This window comes from Ursus maritimus, unplaced genomic scaffold, assembly GCF_017311325.1.
Source record: "Ursus maritimus isolate PB19 unplaced genomic scaffold, ASM1731132v1 scaffold_11, whole genome shotgun sequence".
Lineage (NCBI taxonomy): Eukaryota > Metazoa > Chordata > Mammalia > Carnivora > Ursidae > Ursus > Ursus maritimus.
In genome coordinates this window covers 31,559,413-31,577,108 of record NW_024423453.1, presented here as the reverse complement: position 1 = coordinate 31,577,108, position 17,696 = coordinate 31,559,413, and the positions used below count along the sequence as shown (strand labels likewise).

Sequence of the window (17,696 nt, the reverse complement as noted above, 5' to 3'; positions counted from 1 at the left end):
CAGGAATCAAAACTTAGAATAGTATATAAACAGATATCAACAAGACAAAGTTAGTATAACTAAAAATTCAGATCACCAAACATTATCAGTCTGAAATCTGATCTTTTAATGTTTACAACATGGTAGCAACCTGTATCTAAACTGCCTCTTAATTATTTTTCAACATTACATCAAAGAGACAAAATCAAGACTTGATAGTGTTAGACCAAATAACAATTTGTGATTAATGGTAAGATCTAACAGTACTATAAAAAATGATAAACCTGCAGGTTCAAACTGATTAATTGCAAAAACAAAATGGTTGATAAAAGAAAAGGCTTAGGTCCTCAGTTATGAAGTACTTACCACACTGTGCACAAATTGGTAACTTCTGCACAGAATTGCAAAAATAGCAAAACGCTCGGTTCTTCTGCCTCCTTGTCATGTGAAATAAAATTTTAAAATACAGTCAATATCAGATAAAAGGTGAGAGGATCTATATTATTACATATAAATAGAAATAGAAAAATAGAAAGAGAATAGAAAGAAAAATAGAAAAAGAAATAAAAATTTACCTCTGACACTTGTCGCATTCCTATAAAATATAAAAACATAACATTAATTTTCTGATTGAAAACTGCAAATTTACTTATATATTATAAAGAATACCGTTTTTCATGTTAAAATTTAAATAACACTTCCCCAAAGCCTCCAACTTCACCCACATATACAAGCATCCATACATACTTTAATAACAAAGGTATGTTCCTGGACATAGCACACCAAAGAAAGGAGTGGCATTTCCACAAAAGGCTATATGAATAAAGCAATGGTTTATTTTTTGGTTGTGTTTTTTGTTGCTGTTGCTTTTTAATCAGACAAATATTACAGAACGGTCACAAGAAATAGTAGAGAACACAATAGGATGAAGCTCACAGAAAATCTAGAATCTTAAACATGCTACCAAAAGTTCTCAACAATCTGGTCCCTAACCACATTCAAACCTTGCTGGCCTATTCTCTTTAGATTCAAGTCTGTATTTGTCAGCCATTCATGAACGAGGTCTTGTACTTTTTCCATGCCTTACCATTCTAATACTTTTCCTTGAAAAGTCTATCCTTACAATCTTTACCTTTTGAAAGTTCTGGTGATGAACTATACCTCCCCTATGAACTATACCCCATCCATGGACTCAAGTTTACCCCTGCTTTGCCCAAATGTACCTTAGTCTTAATTGCACATTTATTACAACACTTATCAAACTCTAGCCTTCGTTTTGTGTATTTACGTATGTGTCTTTTGTCTGTCCCATACCCCACTTCTCTAGAAATGACCCTCAAGGGAATCTCTACCATCTGCCCTATCTGTGTTATGTAATCCTTCTGCCAGTCATAAATGTTAGCCCTGGGATGGGCACCTGACCAAGTCTAATCTATCAGAGTTCTTTTCCCTCTCTGACAACATTATGGGATATGAGACACACAAACTACCAGTATCTACAAACCCAAACAAATGGGGTAAGACAATTTGAGAAAATGGAACGAATAAGGAAAAAGAAACACAAACAAAAGATGGAACTACAAGGTTGTTCCAGGTTCCAGTTGTCCCTGGGTCCCAGTGTCCCAGCGTCCCAGCTACATCCTTGCCCTTCCCAACTATACGTTAGTTGATAACTCTACTTCTCCCTAAAGTTACTTAAGTTGGATTTGTTACTTATAAACAAACAAATCTTAAGTAAGACACAAGACAACTGACCTATACACTAGTCAAAACAAGGACTGTGTCATTCATTTTTGTATACCCCACAGTGCCTAAAATAGTACATGGCACAACACAGATGCAAAAGAAACATCGGGGAATTAAGTCATATTAAGGATTTCATATGATGTTTAGATGAAACAAAAGAAGAAGAAGAAAGAGTAGCAAGAATAGAAAAAGTAGAAAGGACCAGAAACAGGGAAATATGGGACAACTCAGAGAAACACCGTCAAAGAAAGAAAAGGGGTTATAATCACATGATAATTTTGCTTTTTCACACTTTGAACAAACAAGCCCAGAAATGATCAGGACTAACCCACTGAGCACAGGAAAAGAAGAACAGTTAGCCAAAAGAGATGTCAAGGAAAGTTGAAAGTTTAGAAAAGAGAAATCAAATGAGTTAAGAACTGCTAAGAGAAATAATGAAAAGTCTCCAACTGATAGACAAGTTATGAATATAATGCTAGAGAAGCTGGAAAACATCACACAATCCCTAGTATGTATTCTTGTTTCATATCTATTTATCACTAACAGCAGCCAAGGTAATATGCTAGGTTTATAAATAACATAAAATCAAACAAAATCATTGCTACTCGGCATTAATGAAAACAACGGACATGCCTCTAACACAGATTTGAAATTCAATAAAATATATGCAGCAACACCGTATTCACAAAAATTTTATTCAGGCATTTTTCAGATAAGTATTATACAGTTTTTCAACCACCAACAGGTATCCAAAAAAGCTGTTACCATTGATGCATTGCATGGGTGTTTAGCTAAATCTATAGTGCCTCTTGATGCTCTGAGCTGTTTTTCACGTTCCCGGCGGTTCTCTGCCTTCTTCCTTGCACCAGTCTTTTTTTTAGGCATTTTACCCCTGTTTCTACACAAGAGAACAGAGAATATATGATTGCCTGGTTGCATTTGCTATTTTAAATAAACTAAGAAATAGTAGAATGAAGCAATTTACTCATTAAATTTTAAGCTCAATCCTGTCACTTTGACTGGTAAGCACATTTTAAGCCTTTACAAAATATTAAATATACACTATCCCAAATAAAATAGATGACTTTTAAAATAAGGCACTTATTTGCACTACCAAACAATTCTAAAAAAATGTAAACATCAAGACAACTGATCCTAGAAGCCAAATGTTTTCTACCCCAAAATTACTCGGCACATGGGGTGCCTAGGTAGCTGAGTACTGAGATCAAGTGCCCCCCGCTCCCCCCCAGCCCATCTTGAGACTCCACTCTCAGCGGGCAGTCTGCTTGAGGATTCTCTCTCCTTCTGCACCCCCCCCATGTTCCCATTCTCCCTCTCTCAAATAAATAAATCTTTAAAAAAACAACAAAAATAAAAAATAAAAATTACTCTGTACTAAATTTTTAAAAAATTAGGTATATATCATTAATAAGAAACAGTTAAAAAGTATATTATTTACTCAGTTTATATCATTTTTTGAGCTATATATTCAATTTGATGTTAAGATTTGAAGTATAACAAGTCTTATTTCTCCTGCGTAATATCTAAACAAAACATCTAACAAATCAAGTCAAATGACAACATTAACTACAAAGCCAAACCTCTCTGAAAAGATATTAAAGGTATTATAGTTGCTTTGACTCGGGAAGCTGCCCTTCTCTCTACATGTAAGTGAGCATATAATTTTAACAGAGTTCAAATTTATGTTTAAAAGTACGTATGTAAAGTCCTGTATAAATAAGGGCTTTAAAACTAGCTTTCATCTTTTCATCACTTAGTTGAAAGAACTACCACATTCAGAAAAATGTAGTTTTTACTACATAACACATTTTTATTTGGCTAGTCATCTAATCTGCAGACCACAAGTTCCCTGAGGATTTCAGCCCCGCTTTTCTTAACACTGTTTATCTCCCCGCCCTGCCTGACATATATTAAGCAGTCAATAAATGAAGAGACACACGAATAAATGGGTCTATGTACTTGCTTCAAAATATGAATCTCAAGTTTCTTAATAGTCTTCAAAATAACTACTTTTTAAGTCTTATTCTAAGAGTGATTCTCAAAAACCAACTGTAGAAATTCCTAAAAAATACAGATTTTCACGTCTAAGCCCTGTTCAAGATCTACAAATTCTAAACTTCCAAGGACAGGATTAAGTTTCACTGGTGACTGTGACACAATCTCCCTCAAGACACGAACATTCTCTTCAAAGAAACCAAAACACGTCCATGATACATGGAGAGAAGTCCAAGAAATCACACTTTGAAGAAATTCACATTTGTCATTTAAAAGGCCCTATTACATCAGGAAGAAATCATGCACCAGCTAGCTCATCTTATTAATTTTTCTATTTTGGGTTTCAACTCTTACGTTAAATTGTCCAAGCAAAAACCAAGTGGTGGGAAGATGACACTTAAAAATATAGACAAATTAGGCCAGGAGGTTTAGTAGGTGGTCAGCTAAGTAACCTCCAAGCCCACGAGATCACCCTTTCAGTATTTAAAATGACAAAAATCTAGAGGGTGAAAAAAACTGTGTAGTCTCCCACCAAAGGAACTCAGAAAACAATCACGGGGTGATCATCCTGGTAAATTTTTGCATCCCCAGGTGTGAATCGGCTCGGGCTGAGACTCGATTTTTTTTCCTCCAATTTATTTTGGAAACTTAAAAGAGTGAATTCTTTTTCTCGCCTTATATGGGCTTAAGCTCTTCTCCCGTAACGCTTCAACTCAAGACGTGGACCGTGTCACCAAATGAGGAAAAGGCAGGGTCAGCGCGGCTTTGGAGGAAAAGCCTGCAATCGGAGGATCCAGCGGGGTGATGGGGCATCCAGAGGCGACAGCGGAGGTGCCACGCGGTTCGGGGAACTGACAACCATCACCCGCCCGCGGGATACCCTCCCTCACGCGCGCTCCGGGCCGACCTCGCTCACCCTGGCGGGGAGGCCGGGATCACTCCGGGGGCAGAGGGGCAAGAAAGAGCGTGAGACCAGCCCGCGGCAGCAGCAAATCCAACTTGCGGGCCACGACTCCGAGAAAGAAGCTACCAAAACCGAAGGAGGGTGGACACAGCCAATTTCCGACACTAGAAGCCGGACCGGATGTCCTCTTACGACGGCAGCGTCCTTACGGCAGCACGTCGACAGGAAGGGGCCCGCCCACTTCTGTTTGCTCCGCCCCGGTTCCGCCCACTCCGGCGGGGGGCGGGGCTCCCACTCATGGATGGCGGATTTTACAGAGCAGAAAGGGAATACCTGAATAAAAAGGAAGAATGGAACAGGGGGACAGGGAACGGGAAGGCCCGGTCAATTTTATTTTTTTAAGAAAAGGAGAAATCTAAAGGAAGAGGGAAATGAATTCACCAACTTGATACTGCATTAACTGACTCAAGCAGAAAATTCTTGCCTAATTCTTTGGAAACTTTCAGCTACCCACATTTTTTGTGCCTCACATCCTACTTTTCATGTTTGCAACTTTTCATGTGCAAACTGTGAACTCCATTCTTTTGTGAACAAATTCTCCCCTATTCTGGGCCTCTAGTGTGTCTTGATTGAAACCTAACATCCTCTCCCTTACAAAGACAACTTGCTCTAAATTTCTATAAAGTGAAAGGTGCTCATTTTTGCACACTTCCTTCATCTTTTGGTTAGGAGGTACGGTCGGTCCCCTTGTTCCCCTGTACCTCATTCAGATAATTATTCTTCCTTTTTATATAGCTATGCCACTTTTTTCCTTCATTGTTGCTATTTTTTACCCACTCCTTATCGGTGGAAAACTTTGGAACCTGACTTAGAACTTCTGCCATCACCCAGAATCGCATTACCATCCAAACCCATTCTCTTGGGTTCTTGATTTCATCTCCAGGAGTCATCACCTTTACTCCACTTCGGGCATCCACTCTCATGACCGCATGCCGGGTCTTTTTGTCTACTTAACCGCTGAAATCCAAAATTCAGACAAACTCTCTAACGTCCTACTTTACCAACTCTCTCACTCAATTTTGCCTCCTAATGAAAACTTCAAATCTCTTAACTCTTCTATTTTCTCCCTATCCATTATCTCTCTGTTTTATCCCCCCCATTTCCCCAGTTTATCAAACACAGTTCATCACATCAATCACAATTTGCCTTATTTTCTTTCTGATCAAACCAACTGGAACATTCCCTATTCTGTTAATTCAACAGCTCTTCTTTTCTACGCTGGACTGAGTGTTGTTAAGGGGAAAAAATTTTACACAGCCATGATTTTACTCTAAATACAAAGTTGCTAACCTCCACAAGGCTCTCAAAATTGCCCTTCCATCCTCCTGTATGTTCCTAATCAGATCTATCATTCCCATTGTCCACATGGTTTTATTCAATCTTCTCCCCTTCCCTCAACCTTTCATCACTTTTTCCATCCATCTTAGCAGATATTGTATTTCACAGAGGAAAATAGAATTCTCAGTAATGATTGTATTTCATCGTATGCTCCTGACAAACTAATTACTTTACATATGTAGTACTAACTCCTAAGTTTACACATGAGGAAACAAGCAGAGACTGTGAAACTTGCCCCAAGATTACACAGATGTTTGTCTGTTGCAGCAATTCTTAAACCTTTTGGTCTCAAGATCCCTTAAAAGCTCTTGAAAATTGAAGACTCTAACAACCTTTGTTTATGTGGGCTATATCTATTGCTATTTACCACACAAAAAATTGAAAGAGATAAACTGTATTAATTCATTAAAAATAATACATCTCTTACATCTTAGCATATTTTTTTAAATGTTGTCTTTTCCCCAAAAAACCATACAAGAATGGCACTGTTTTACAGTCTTGCAAATGTCTTTAGTGCAAAGCTTGATAGAAGGCAGGTAAATTCCTAAATCTGTCATTCTACTGAGAATTTTTTTTTTATGTTCTCATTTTCCCAATGTACAGTTAGCCAAGGAAATTGTAAAGAATCCTCTGGGAAAGGACTGGGGGAGATATTACAGTACACACCATTATGAGGTTTCAGGGTCTTTCTCCTGGGGATCTGACCTTTTTGCCGTCAGTGGTTTCCAGACCCAAAACTGGCTCAGACTTGAAACCTGAGCAAAGAATCATGACTCATTAGCGGAGTAATGTTCTCAGGCTCCTGCTCACGCACTCCCTTGATTTATTTTGATTGTACGTATTGAGCAGGATCCTTGCTTGCTGCCTGGGGGTCCATTTTGCTCCTGGGGACACTATATTCTTTAATCCATCTTCCTAGTCTCCTGAGGGTCCCTTGCTGCCACTCTGCCCTTGCCGGTGATTATAATAATTGTGTCAGGGGGCGCCTGGGTGGCTTAGTCAGTTAAGCATCTGATTCTTGGTTTGGCTCAGGTCGTGATCTTTGGGTCCTGACATGGAGGCCAGCATCAGGCTGGGTGTAGAGTCTGCTTAAGAGTCCCACTCTCCCTCCCCCAACCTCACTCTCTCTCTCTCTCTCTCACCCCCTGGAAGGGAGGTTGGGGATAGTTCCTGAAGGGAGTACTAGTTGTCCTATCAGAAGGAAGCCTCTGCGTGGTATTTAAGCAAGGTGTGTGTGGTGGGGACATTACCCATTAATCAGGAATATGGGACCATGTTCCGAAAGAGAGGGTTCAGGAGAATCTGGGCATTCAAGATTTTCAGGTGTCAAAACCCAGCCCACTGCATCAGAGTTTCTTCCTTTACGATCCAGCATTCTGACCTTGGCATAGCCGACCGAGCTGAGCTGTATGGTTGTTAATCTCCTTTGGAGCTCGGCCACACTTATGATTTAGTGCCGAGCCTGTTCCTTGGCTTTTTCTGCCCTCCCACTACAGGAGATAAAAGCCTCTTTATTTGCTACCAAAGAAGCTTTGTGAATTTTACTCTTAGATTTTTAATAGCCATTAACCATCTCAGTGTTTGGCTTTTTCCAAAGAATCGATTTTGCTTGGCAACAGCCAATTCCTCCGTCTTTAAGATTACAGTTTCCTTCGTATTTCTCAAATGTGCCCACTGGTATATTATCTTTCATTAGAGTACATCCCGGTTCACTAGTGATGAAAGTTTTACCCATTGCCCTGTTACCTTGTGCCAAGGTCTGTCTGTCCTATATTTATCACCAATGAGAAGGTCCTCACTGATAGCCAGGTGGCCAATGATTCAAGTCAAAAATCTCATATGAGCTTCAACTTTCTTGAATCATCCCTAACATCAGCTGTCTTAGATTGGTTTCTCTGGAGGCATACTCTGAGTCAGGGATAAGTATAGAGAGTTCATGGGGGAATGCTTTAGGAACAACAGCTGAGGAATGGATGGTAGCAGGACTGGACAGAGGAAGGAGTTGGCCTATACTATAGTCTCAGTGAACACCTCAATTTTGAATCTGGGATGTCCCTTCAGACTTGAGGCAAGTGGGCTCAGCCTTTATATACCTGTGACAGTCATTAGATGTGAGTTGACAAGGAAAACAAGTATAACCCTGGGCTAGACTACTACTGAAGAGGGCTGACATCTCAAATTTGTTAGCTTACTGATCTCCCAGCAGCAAAGGGAGTAAGCCCTTTGTTTCTGAAGAGAAATATGGGTGGTGCTTCCCAGTATTCACTACAAAAAGTGATGACAAAATAAAGAAATATTCAGACAAAGACAAAGAAGATAAAAATGGAATTCAGAAAGGAGGGGGATGCAACAATGAATAGCGTTAATTCATTTAACATATAGGGTAAATCTAAAACATCTGTACAAAACAACAGAACTGTGATAGACAATTTTGGGTATGAAAACTACGAGGAACTGAAATTGTCTCTAAATTCGATGCAGTTCAGGGGTGCCTAGGAAGCTCAGTTGGTTAAGCGTCCTGCTCTTAATTTTGGCTCAGGTCATGATCTCATGGTCTTGAGATGGAACCCCAAGTTGGGCTCCCTGCTCAGAGGGGAGTCTTCTTGACCCGCTGTCTGCCACTCTCCCCCTGCCCATTCACATGTGCCCTTTCTCTCTCTCTCAAATAAATAAATCTAAAAAAATTAAAAATAAAAATAAATTTGATGCAATTCAAATCAAATCCCAACACGGACTTTTTCATGGAATTTGATTAATTGATCCTAAAATTCATATGGGTGAGTAAAAAACCATGAACATCCAAGACCATTTTAAACACCAGCAAAAGAAGGATACCTTTATTATTGTAAAGTTCTAGTCATTAAAGCAGTGTTGTGTAGAGTCATATGTTGAAAACTAGACAGATGTTACTGAACATAAATCCCAGAGAGAGACTCACATATATTTGGATACTTGATAAATGGTATAGGTTTCATTAGTATTAGTGAGAAGAGATGTATTATTCAATAAATGGGGTGGAGACTATTGGCTACCCATATGGAGGAAACCAAATTAGATCCCTATTTAACAGTGTACATACAAATAAATTCCTGGTGGATTAAAGACCTAAATATACAAAGCAAAAATGTAAAACTCTTATAAGTGTAGGAGAAAGCTTTTATGATACTGAGGTACACATGATTTCTTAAATAAGATGCAAAAAAGCAAAAAATTAAAGAAAATAAATAATGGATGTAACTAAATTAAAGATTAAAACTTCAGCATGAATAAAGTCACCAAAGTGAAAAGACAAATTAGAAAAATTAGAGAAATAAGTTTGGCATGCATGTAACTGACAAAAGATTTGCATGTAGAATAAATTAAGAACCATTTGGTGAAAACAAAACAAAAAAAAACCCCACAAACACCCAAAAAGAATTGTAGGCAAAAGATATAAACAGGAAATTTTGTAGAAGAGGAGATCTGAATTAGCATTGAAAATATCCAAATCAATACCACAATGAAATACCATTTCACGTCCATCAGATGGGCCAAAATGAAAGATCCCAGCAATTCTAAAAATTGAGGAAAGGTGGAAAAGCAGATTTCAAGCAATTCTGGTGGTAGCATAAATTGTTAAACCTGTAGCAGGTTTTAATAGCAATTTTAATAGCAAAAAAATTTAAACTACCTATCTTTTATTAGGGAAAGCAATAAATTATATGCTGTTTATATAGTAATTAAAATTCATGAACTTAATCTATAAGCATCAACATCGATCATCCCAAAACATTATGTTAAAGAGAAATCTAATTGAGATACTATTTAATAAAATTGAAAAAGCAAAAAAACCAATTGTATACATTATTTATGGAGAAATATATACCTAGTAAGAGTATCAAAACATCCACAGAAATTATATTAACTTCAGATCGTGATTATCTCTGGTGAGAAAAAGGGAACAGATGGATATGAGGCATTAGCTATCATTTCATCAGAACGATGCTAATCAAAAAACATAAGTAATACTGTTAATAAGCAGAAGGAGTTAGGGGTCCCTGGAAAAAGAAAGATGAGACATAGGAAAAGTCATTTTAGGCCCCTGAGTGGCACTACCTGCCCAAAGCAAAGCACAATCCTTGCAGAGCTTGCTGGGATATGTTGAAATTACAGGAGGAAAGTCCCCAGTAGGTAATAATTTTAAAAGAGCAAGTAAATGTAAGAGCCAACAGCCACTATCAGGTCGGGAGATAGCCTAATCACACCAGGGACAATAAATCAGTGGTAATGGCAATGGCGAGTCCCAATCCCTAACCTTGGGCCTTGAGTTCAGCCAAGAAAGAATTCAGGGACAAACTCTTAAGCAAGCAAGGGTTTAATAACAGTTTGAGCAAAAGTACACTCTTGAGGTGGGAGAGCAGGCAGGCCAGAGGTGGCAGCTGCACCAGGGATCAGCTTCTTTTTCTGTTTCGATAGGTCACGGCTAGGGTAGTGTCTAACTAAGGTTGCAGCCAATCATCTAAAGGCCTCCTCCTACCGGTTGTGGTGGGAAGGTTTTGGCCTTATATGTCCCTTGTCAGAAACTGTTAATGGTAGCCATTCTCTGGGGGAGGGGAGGCATTAAAATCACAATATAAATATATAATAAAGCTATAGGTTACTTTAGGGCAGTGGTCATAGGGGAGAATCCATATACATCCCCCGGGGTCTGTCCAGGCTGTTTGGAACTTGGCCTCAGCCCTTTCTTTATTTAATGTTATTTTTAAGTAATCTCTACACGCAACGTGGGACTCGAACCTACTGCCCCAAGATCAAGAGTCACATACTCTACAAACTAAGCCAGCCACGTTCCCTGGGCCTGAGCCCTTTCATCAGCTAGAACACACTTGTTCCCTGCTCGTATCTGCAACCTGCCTGCTCTATCAGTACAACTGCCAGTGCTGGCTCAAAAGTAAAGATTGACCTGATGCACTATTTTGAGTTACCTGTCCAGGATCTAAAGCCCTTTGAGCACTCAGGTTCCAAACCAACATAAGCCAGAGAATTGTTGGTGACCCTTGCTGACTAGGCTGTTGTGACTTCGACCTGGATTCTATCACCTTACCATGACTTTTGCCCCAGGTTCAAGCTGAACTCCCCATTGTACAAGCCCCATCGTGAATACATATGTACCATTAGCTTAAAACTTCCCCAGTTTTGTTGTTCAAGGAGACACAACATTGAGAAATATTCCCATTGTTCTCCTTTACTTGTTACAAGTAAAATCCTTCCTTTTCCTGTTCTTTGGTTTGGTTGTGTCTTTCGGCTCAGCACCCACCAAGAGGTGAGACCAGTTTCTGGTAACAATATCACATTTACTAGAATGGCTAAAATTAAAAAGACTGACAACACCAAGTGTAGATAAAAATATGGAGCAACTGGGGCAGCCTGGGTGGCTCAGTCAGTTAAGTGTATGACTCTTGATTTCAGCTCAGGTCTTGATCTCAGAGTCATGAGTTCAAGTCCCATTTTGGGCTCCACGCTGGACATGGGGCCTAGTTCGAAAAGGGGGGAGAAATTCTAAAAAAGAATTGTGGAGCAACCAGAACTCTCATTCAGTTTGGGGGAGTGTGAATTTGGACTATCTCTTCGTAAACTATTTAGCGTCATATATTAAATGCATACCTGCATTTACTAAATACTAAAATAAGGATATTTATTGCAGCACTATTTGTAATTAACCCTAAAACTAGAAAAAAAAAAAACAATTGTCCTTCAACAGCATAATGGATAAATGAATCATGACTTATTCGTACAACAAAATACTGTACACCAACAAGAATGGATGAACTAGGGGCGCCTGGGTGGCTCAGTCAGTTAAGCACCTGCCTTGGGCTCAGGTCCTGATCTTAGGGTTCTGGGATTGAGCCCCCATGGGGCTCCCTGCTCAGCAGGGAGTCTGCTTCTCCCTCTCCCTCTCCTCGCCACCGCCCCTCCCCCGTACCCCCCGACCCATGCGCTCTGTTTCTCAAATAAATGTAAGAAATCTTTTAAAAAATGAACAAACGACAACTTCATATAACAATATAGTTAAATGTCACAAAAATGATTTTGGGAGGGAGGCTAGGGGCAGATCCCGAAGGAAGTCCTAGTCATACTAGCAAATGAAGCTGGCAAAGAAGAAGAAGTCGGCAATGAAAAAAGAATTACATTATAATTCTGTTTATATAAAGTTAAAGAATAGTCTAAATTCGTGCGGTTAGAATCCTGTATAGTGGTTACCTTTGTTACAGAACAAAAATTCAACTGAGTAAATGTAGAGCTCCGATTGGCTTTATTCAATGATTCACGAATGGGGCAGCTCCCAGCTAATAAACAGCAGGGCGCTCCAAACTGGGAGGCTTTTAGAGGCAGAAATGGCCGGACTACGAAGTTATTAGCAAAAGAAGAGAGAGGATTGCTGCAGGCAAGGTGACCGTGGGGGGAGGGGCCGGGCTTCTAGATGGCTTGATTTAAAACTCCACTCCTGGGAGGGGCTGCAACTACATTTAGGTTAGGCATTAAGTCATCGTGGTACGTAACAAAAGTGACTTCGTTTGGGGCCTGTTGTTTCTTTTTAACACCTTCAGGAAAAGGTAGCGACTGGAAGGGGTCATAAATGGGAGTGCTGGAAAGTCAAACTGTGAAAGTCATCAATCTGTAAATTTATGATTCATGTCATATACAAGCAATGTTTTGTTACAAGTTTTCTAAAGGAATTCCAATTAAAAATAACAGCAGAAAATCTGGATGAAAGTTTTAAAAGAAGCCATCTACAGCAGTCCTTCCCAAACACGTCCTTGCTGTGGCATAAATAGAAAATAATACTTAAAGGGCACACGAGGGTAAGCAGACAGGTCTATTTGTTGCCAGAGTTAACTCCTGTAGGGGCCAAGGGCAGGCAGCCCCAAGATGGGCCACTGTGGCATATTGATTATTTTAAATAAAAGTTACTTGGGAGACTGCCTATGCAGGGACCAGACCCTCCTCTGTCTCCCTGAAAGCAGGGAAACAGCTCCCTTGTAAAAGGTAACCTCCCTGTACAGGGGGTAAAGAGACATCCTTGTGACCAGAGATGGGAAATTTAGCACAGAGAAGACTTTATAAACAACGCTTGTTACTTTTTACTAATTTGCTAATTACTAATTTACTATCCCAGCCCAAATTCTGTTTAGAATTCCTTCCTAATTGAAGCTCCGAAAGTTAAGTTTTCTCGGTTGTGTCAATTCCTTGAAGATCTCTTGTGTCTTGTCTAAAAATATAAATGCCTTGGTCATTTCTTTAGGTCTTAATTTCATAATTGGGCTTCCATGAACATGTAATAAACCTTTGGCTTTTCCTCCTATCAATCTGTCTCATGTAAATTTAATTCTTAGTCCAGCTGGAAGACCTCTCTGGGTAGAGAAGACTTTCTCCTTCCCTTCACTTTGTGTGTGTGTGACTTTACTCCACTCACCCCACCTTTTTGTAGTGCAAAGGTAAAATCTCTATTCGTTTGTCTTCCTGAAAGAAATATTCTTTGCATTTTCATAATTATACTCTTATACTCGTTGTTTCTAGAAGCAGATGGACTTTTTTTTGTTTCTGGCCACAACTCAAGGGCCTAGGGTAAGGCACACTTACAACTCATTTGCAGCATACAAGTGTACTGGGTAGATACTTTGGGGACCTTTGAACCACAGGACTTCTTACCCTATCCGTTTAAGAGTTCTTCAGTTTGGCTTCTTTTAATTTTAATTCTGCAAACAAAAAATACATTTTCTAGCGCAGAAAAAATTACTTTCCAGGTCCAGACAACTAATGTTGTCCATCTTTTGTGTATTTCACTGTCATTAAGAATCAGAAGGGAAATAATGGTGGTTCACAGAATGATTGCCTGACCAATTCCCCCTCAGTTCTTTTAAAGCACCAAATTCTTCAATTAGGCTAATAAATGATCCTTAACAAATGGTTTGTGTGTTTTGGAGAAGACTTACCCTGTTTAGAATGAGCTAGCTGCTCATTTCTCCTTTTCTCACTGGTTATCACACCCTATTATCTACTGGCCCAATTTTTTTTTTTAAGGGAGGCGCTAAGTATCTCCTTTATCTGACCAATTAGTTTCTAAGTATCTCATGCCTGTATAGCCCTTTACAGTTTATTAAGATTTTCCCATTCATTATTATATTTAATACCCATAAAAACTCTGTCGTAAAGCAGGTATTATCTCCACTTTATAAATAAGAAAGCTGTAAATTAGTTGTGTCGCTCATGACAAATGATACCTGTTCAAAATCGAATTCAACATCTTTCTACAAAAACTGATGCCTCCTCCTTGGAGTCCTAACTCAGTGAACGCAAGGCACTGATCCAACTGTTTAAGCCAGAAATCTGAGCGTCAACCCAAACACTCTCCTCTCTCCTGCCCATCACTCTTGTAATTAAGCCTGTGTAATATGACCTCCAAATTATCTTCCAAGCTCATTCTCTCAATAAGGTCAAGATATATATTTCTGGCAAGATGTCTGGAGAAACTCTCTAAGAACAGACCACACAAAATTCTGAATAAAACAAAACAAAAGCAAACAAACAAACAAACACCATTTTTCCACAGCATGGCTAAGCCGACTTGGATGCTAGAGTGACCTAGACTTGGATGCTAGTGAGTACCAGCTGCACTGAGACAAGGCCCTGTGGCCTAGAAGAGTAGGATGTTGTATGAAGACTCGGACACAAAGCTGGGCCTTACAAAGGACAACACCTTCAGTGCGAACACAAGGTTAAAAAAAAACCCCAAAACCTCTTGCCACATAGAAGAAGGTGATAGGGACAATTCCCTGTGTCACCTTTGTCTCTTAGTAGGGTGGGAAAAAATAAAAACAAAAAAACACCACATGAGAATTCCTAAGGACAAACCCACATTCAACGTTCAGGCATTTGTTAGTTTGATTTTAAGGCTTTTCCTACTGTATTCTATAGTGAAATAAAGGTAGCAAATACAAGGAAGTTAGAAGCTCCAGAACATTCACAAGGTGTGACATCCCTGGTCTGCAGTAACAAAGCCTCTTCCTCGCAGGAAAACTGGAAGGGATTAAGTACATGCTGGGTGTGAAACTCACAGCACAGTGACCGGCACAGGGGAGATAGTATGAAGTGCCTTCTTCCTTGCGTACCTGGCTCTAGGGGACCCACAGGCCCAGCTCATCTATAGTCCTGTGCCATGCTGCTTTAGACAACAGGCCTCCAGTGTATCTACAGGGTCATCCAGAGTATTCAGTAAAATATTGTCTTTGTAGCACTTGGGACTCCAGGAGCATGGACATGAGACATTTAAATCAGACAGAGTAGTCCATAGAATATGCAAAGACTAATCCAACGAGATAGATGCAGCCCTATGTTTATTGCAGCATTATTTACAATAGCCCCTCCCCCAATGGAAGCAGCTCCATGTCCATTGATAGATGACTGGGTAAAGAAGAGGTGGTATACACACACACACACTCACACACACACACACACATGAGCACGCGCACACACACACACACACACACAAACGCACACACACACGCAATACTACTCAGCCATAAAAAGAATGAAATCTTGCCATTTACAACACGGATGGATCTACAGGATATAATGCTAGGTGCAATAAGTCAGTTCAGAAAAAGACAAGCACCATATGACTTCACTCATACATGGAATTTAAGAAACAAAACAAATGAACAAAGAAAAGAAGAGATTAAAAAAAAAACCCAGACCCTAACTATAGAGAACAAACTGGTGGTTACCAAAGGAGAGGTGGATGGGGATAGCGAAACAGGTGAAGGGGATTAAGAGTACATTTATCATGATGAGTGCTGAGTAATGTACAGAATTGTCGAATCCCTATATTGTACACCTGAAACTAATATTAATATAATACTGTACATTAATTGTACAGAAACTAAACAAACAAACAAATAAAGGGGAAAAGAAAACAACAAAAAAAATCTGACAAGGTAGTTACAGGTTATAATATAAAGACTCAACTCAAAATGCGCAAAGCGTTCACTTTTTTTCTAGTTTCCTCTCTTATTAGTTACTTCCCCCTATTTGAGGAATGATCATTACTGTGACTCTGCCTGAGCAGGGAGTTTCAGATGGAATAAACTTTTAAAAATTGATGAAAATATTGACAATAAAGATTATACATCAAAGTGAAACTGCCCTATCTTCCAAACCAGAGAAGTCAATTATTATTAATTTTGAACATAGAATATGGTTTTTAGCCAGTGTAGCCATCTGGATGACAATAATTACCGCACGTCCAAAAAAATTGATACATTAAATTAAATGCAAATAGTTAAAAGGCTAGTTGATTCTATCACTTCTCTACTTGGGAACTAGTGAAAGAACAACATGTAGATAAACCCTCAAGGCCTTTAAAACAGACTCAGTATCATAAAAGTTGAAGTACAGTAAGTTAAATACCTGGAGGAAATAGCAAGACATTATAATAACGGAATCAGATAATTTCCTAACTAGGAGAGGACAGCATGTTAATCATGATAGATATCTCACATCAGATAGTATTGACTTAAATTATAGTTTCATTTTTCTTCGACTAAGATCAAATTATAACTTCAGTAAGGATGTCTTGAAATAACAAGCATAGATACATCTAATCTCCAGCTGCTTCCATAATTAAGCATGATAAAGCAAAACACTTTAAATTACCAAACATGTGAAAAACTGTGATTTGTTACTGTGATTTTTTTTAAAGTCTGCTACTTAAAGATGTGAAGACAACAATTAAAAATTACATCAAAATTAGATATGAAATACATCAGTTGGGAACTATATTCAGCTGCATCTAACTGAAAACTCCAATAATAGTAGATTCAACAAGATAGGTTTTTTTTCTCTCTCTCTCTCCTGTTACAGGAAGTCCAGAACTAATTCAGTATCTGAAGAACTTTACTGCCAAAGTCTTTGGGATTCTTTTGGCCAAGCTCTCAAGAGTAATCACCATCAAGGAACGGGTTAGGCAGAAAAATTGAAGATGGGGAAAAAGGCAAAGGGACCCCTAACAGCTGAGCCAACCCCTGTCAGTGGCTCTCCTAAAAGCCCAACCAATGACTCTGGGTTTGGATAATTGACCAGAAGTGAATCACATAAACATGCCTAGCTGCAGGAAAGCCCGGCAATGTTTTCATCTGGATACATTGCATCCTTACATAAAATTGAGGTTCTGCTATTAAGGGGGAAATGGATACTAGATAGTAAGTAGGAAACTAGCAGTTCTAGCCACAACTTGATATTTGATATTCCACCAGACAGGAAATTTGAAAACTATAGGCATGGATTGGGGAAAAAAGTGGAATGGAATGGTTTCAGCTCATGGGAAGTAAGGGGAATCTCCAACACAAACACCCCCCTTTCCTATAAAACAAAAGCTGAAACTGCAACCAGTGCTCAAAAAGTAAACTAAAATGTGAAAGGGGGGGTTTGTCTCAGGGCCAAAACCAACATCAGCACTGCACACATGAAACTCCGCCTCTTGCCAGCAACCAGTTCAAGGAGCCCAATCGCAGGCTCAGGTTATGTCGTGGATCCTTAAAGGCAGCTGAAATGGCCCCAGGTCAGTGGTGTCCCCAGCTTCAACAAGAAGTAAACATAAATCCTAGCTGGAGGAAAG

At 39.3% G+C, this 17,696-nt stretch overlaps 1 protein-coding gene across 2 annotated transcripts in view; it reads right to left on the bottom strand.

The window, feature by feature from the left end:
- ZNF330 (zinc finger protein 330) overlaps positions 1-4,843 on the bottom strand; it is a 19,075-nt gene extending 14,232 nt beyond the window's left edge. Inside the window, exons 1-5 of one of the 2 annotated variants that reach the window (XM_040626333.1) lie at positions 4,658-4,843; positions 4,416-4,519; positions 2,491-2,623; positions 555-574; positions 346-416 (exon numbers count right to left, since the gene is read on the bottom strand). In XM_040626333.1, the coding sequence (XP_040482267.1) occupies positions 346-416; positions 555-574; positions 2,491-2,610 (211 nt within the window). In that variant the 5' untranslated portion in view covers positions 2,611-2,623; positions 4,416-4,519; positions 4,658-4,843. The remainder of the gene's footprint in view (positions 1-345; positions 417-554; positions 575-2,490; positions 2,624-4,415; positions 4,520-4,657) is intronic. The other variant, XM_008685426.2, reaches the window with a different exon arrangement.
- Positions 4,844-17,696: the final 12,853 nt, after the last annotated feature.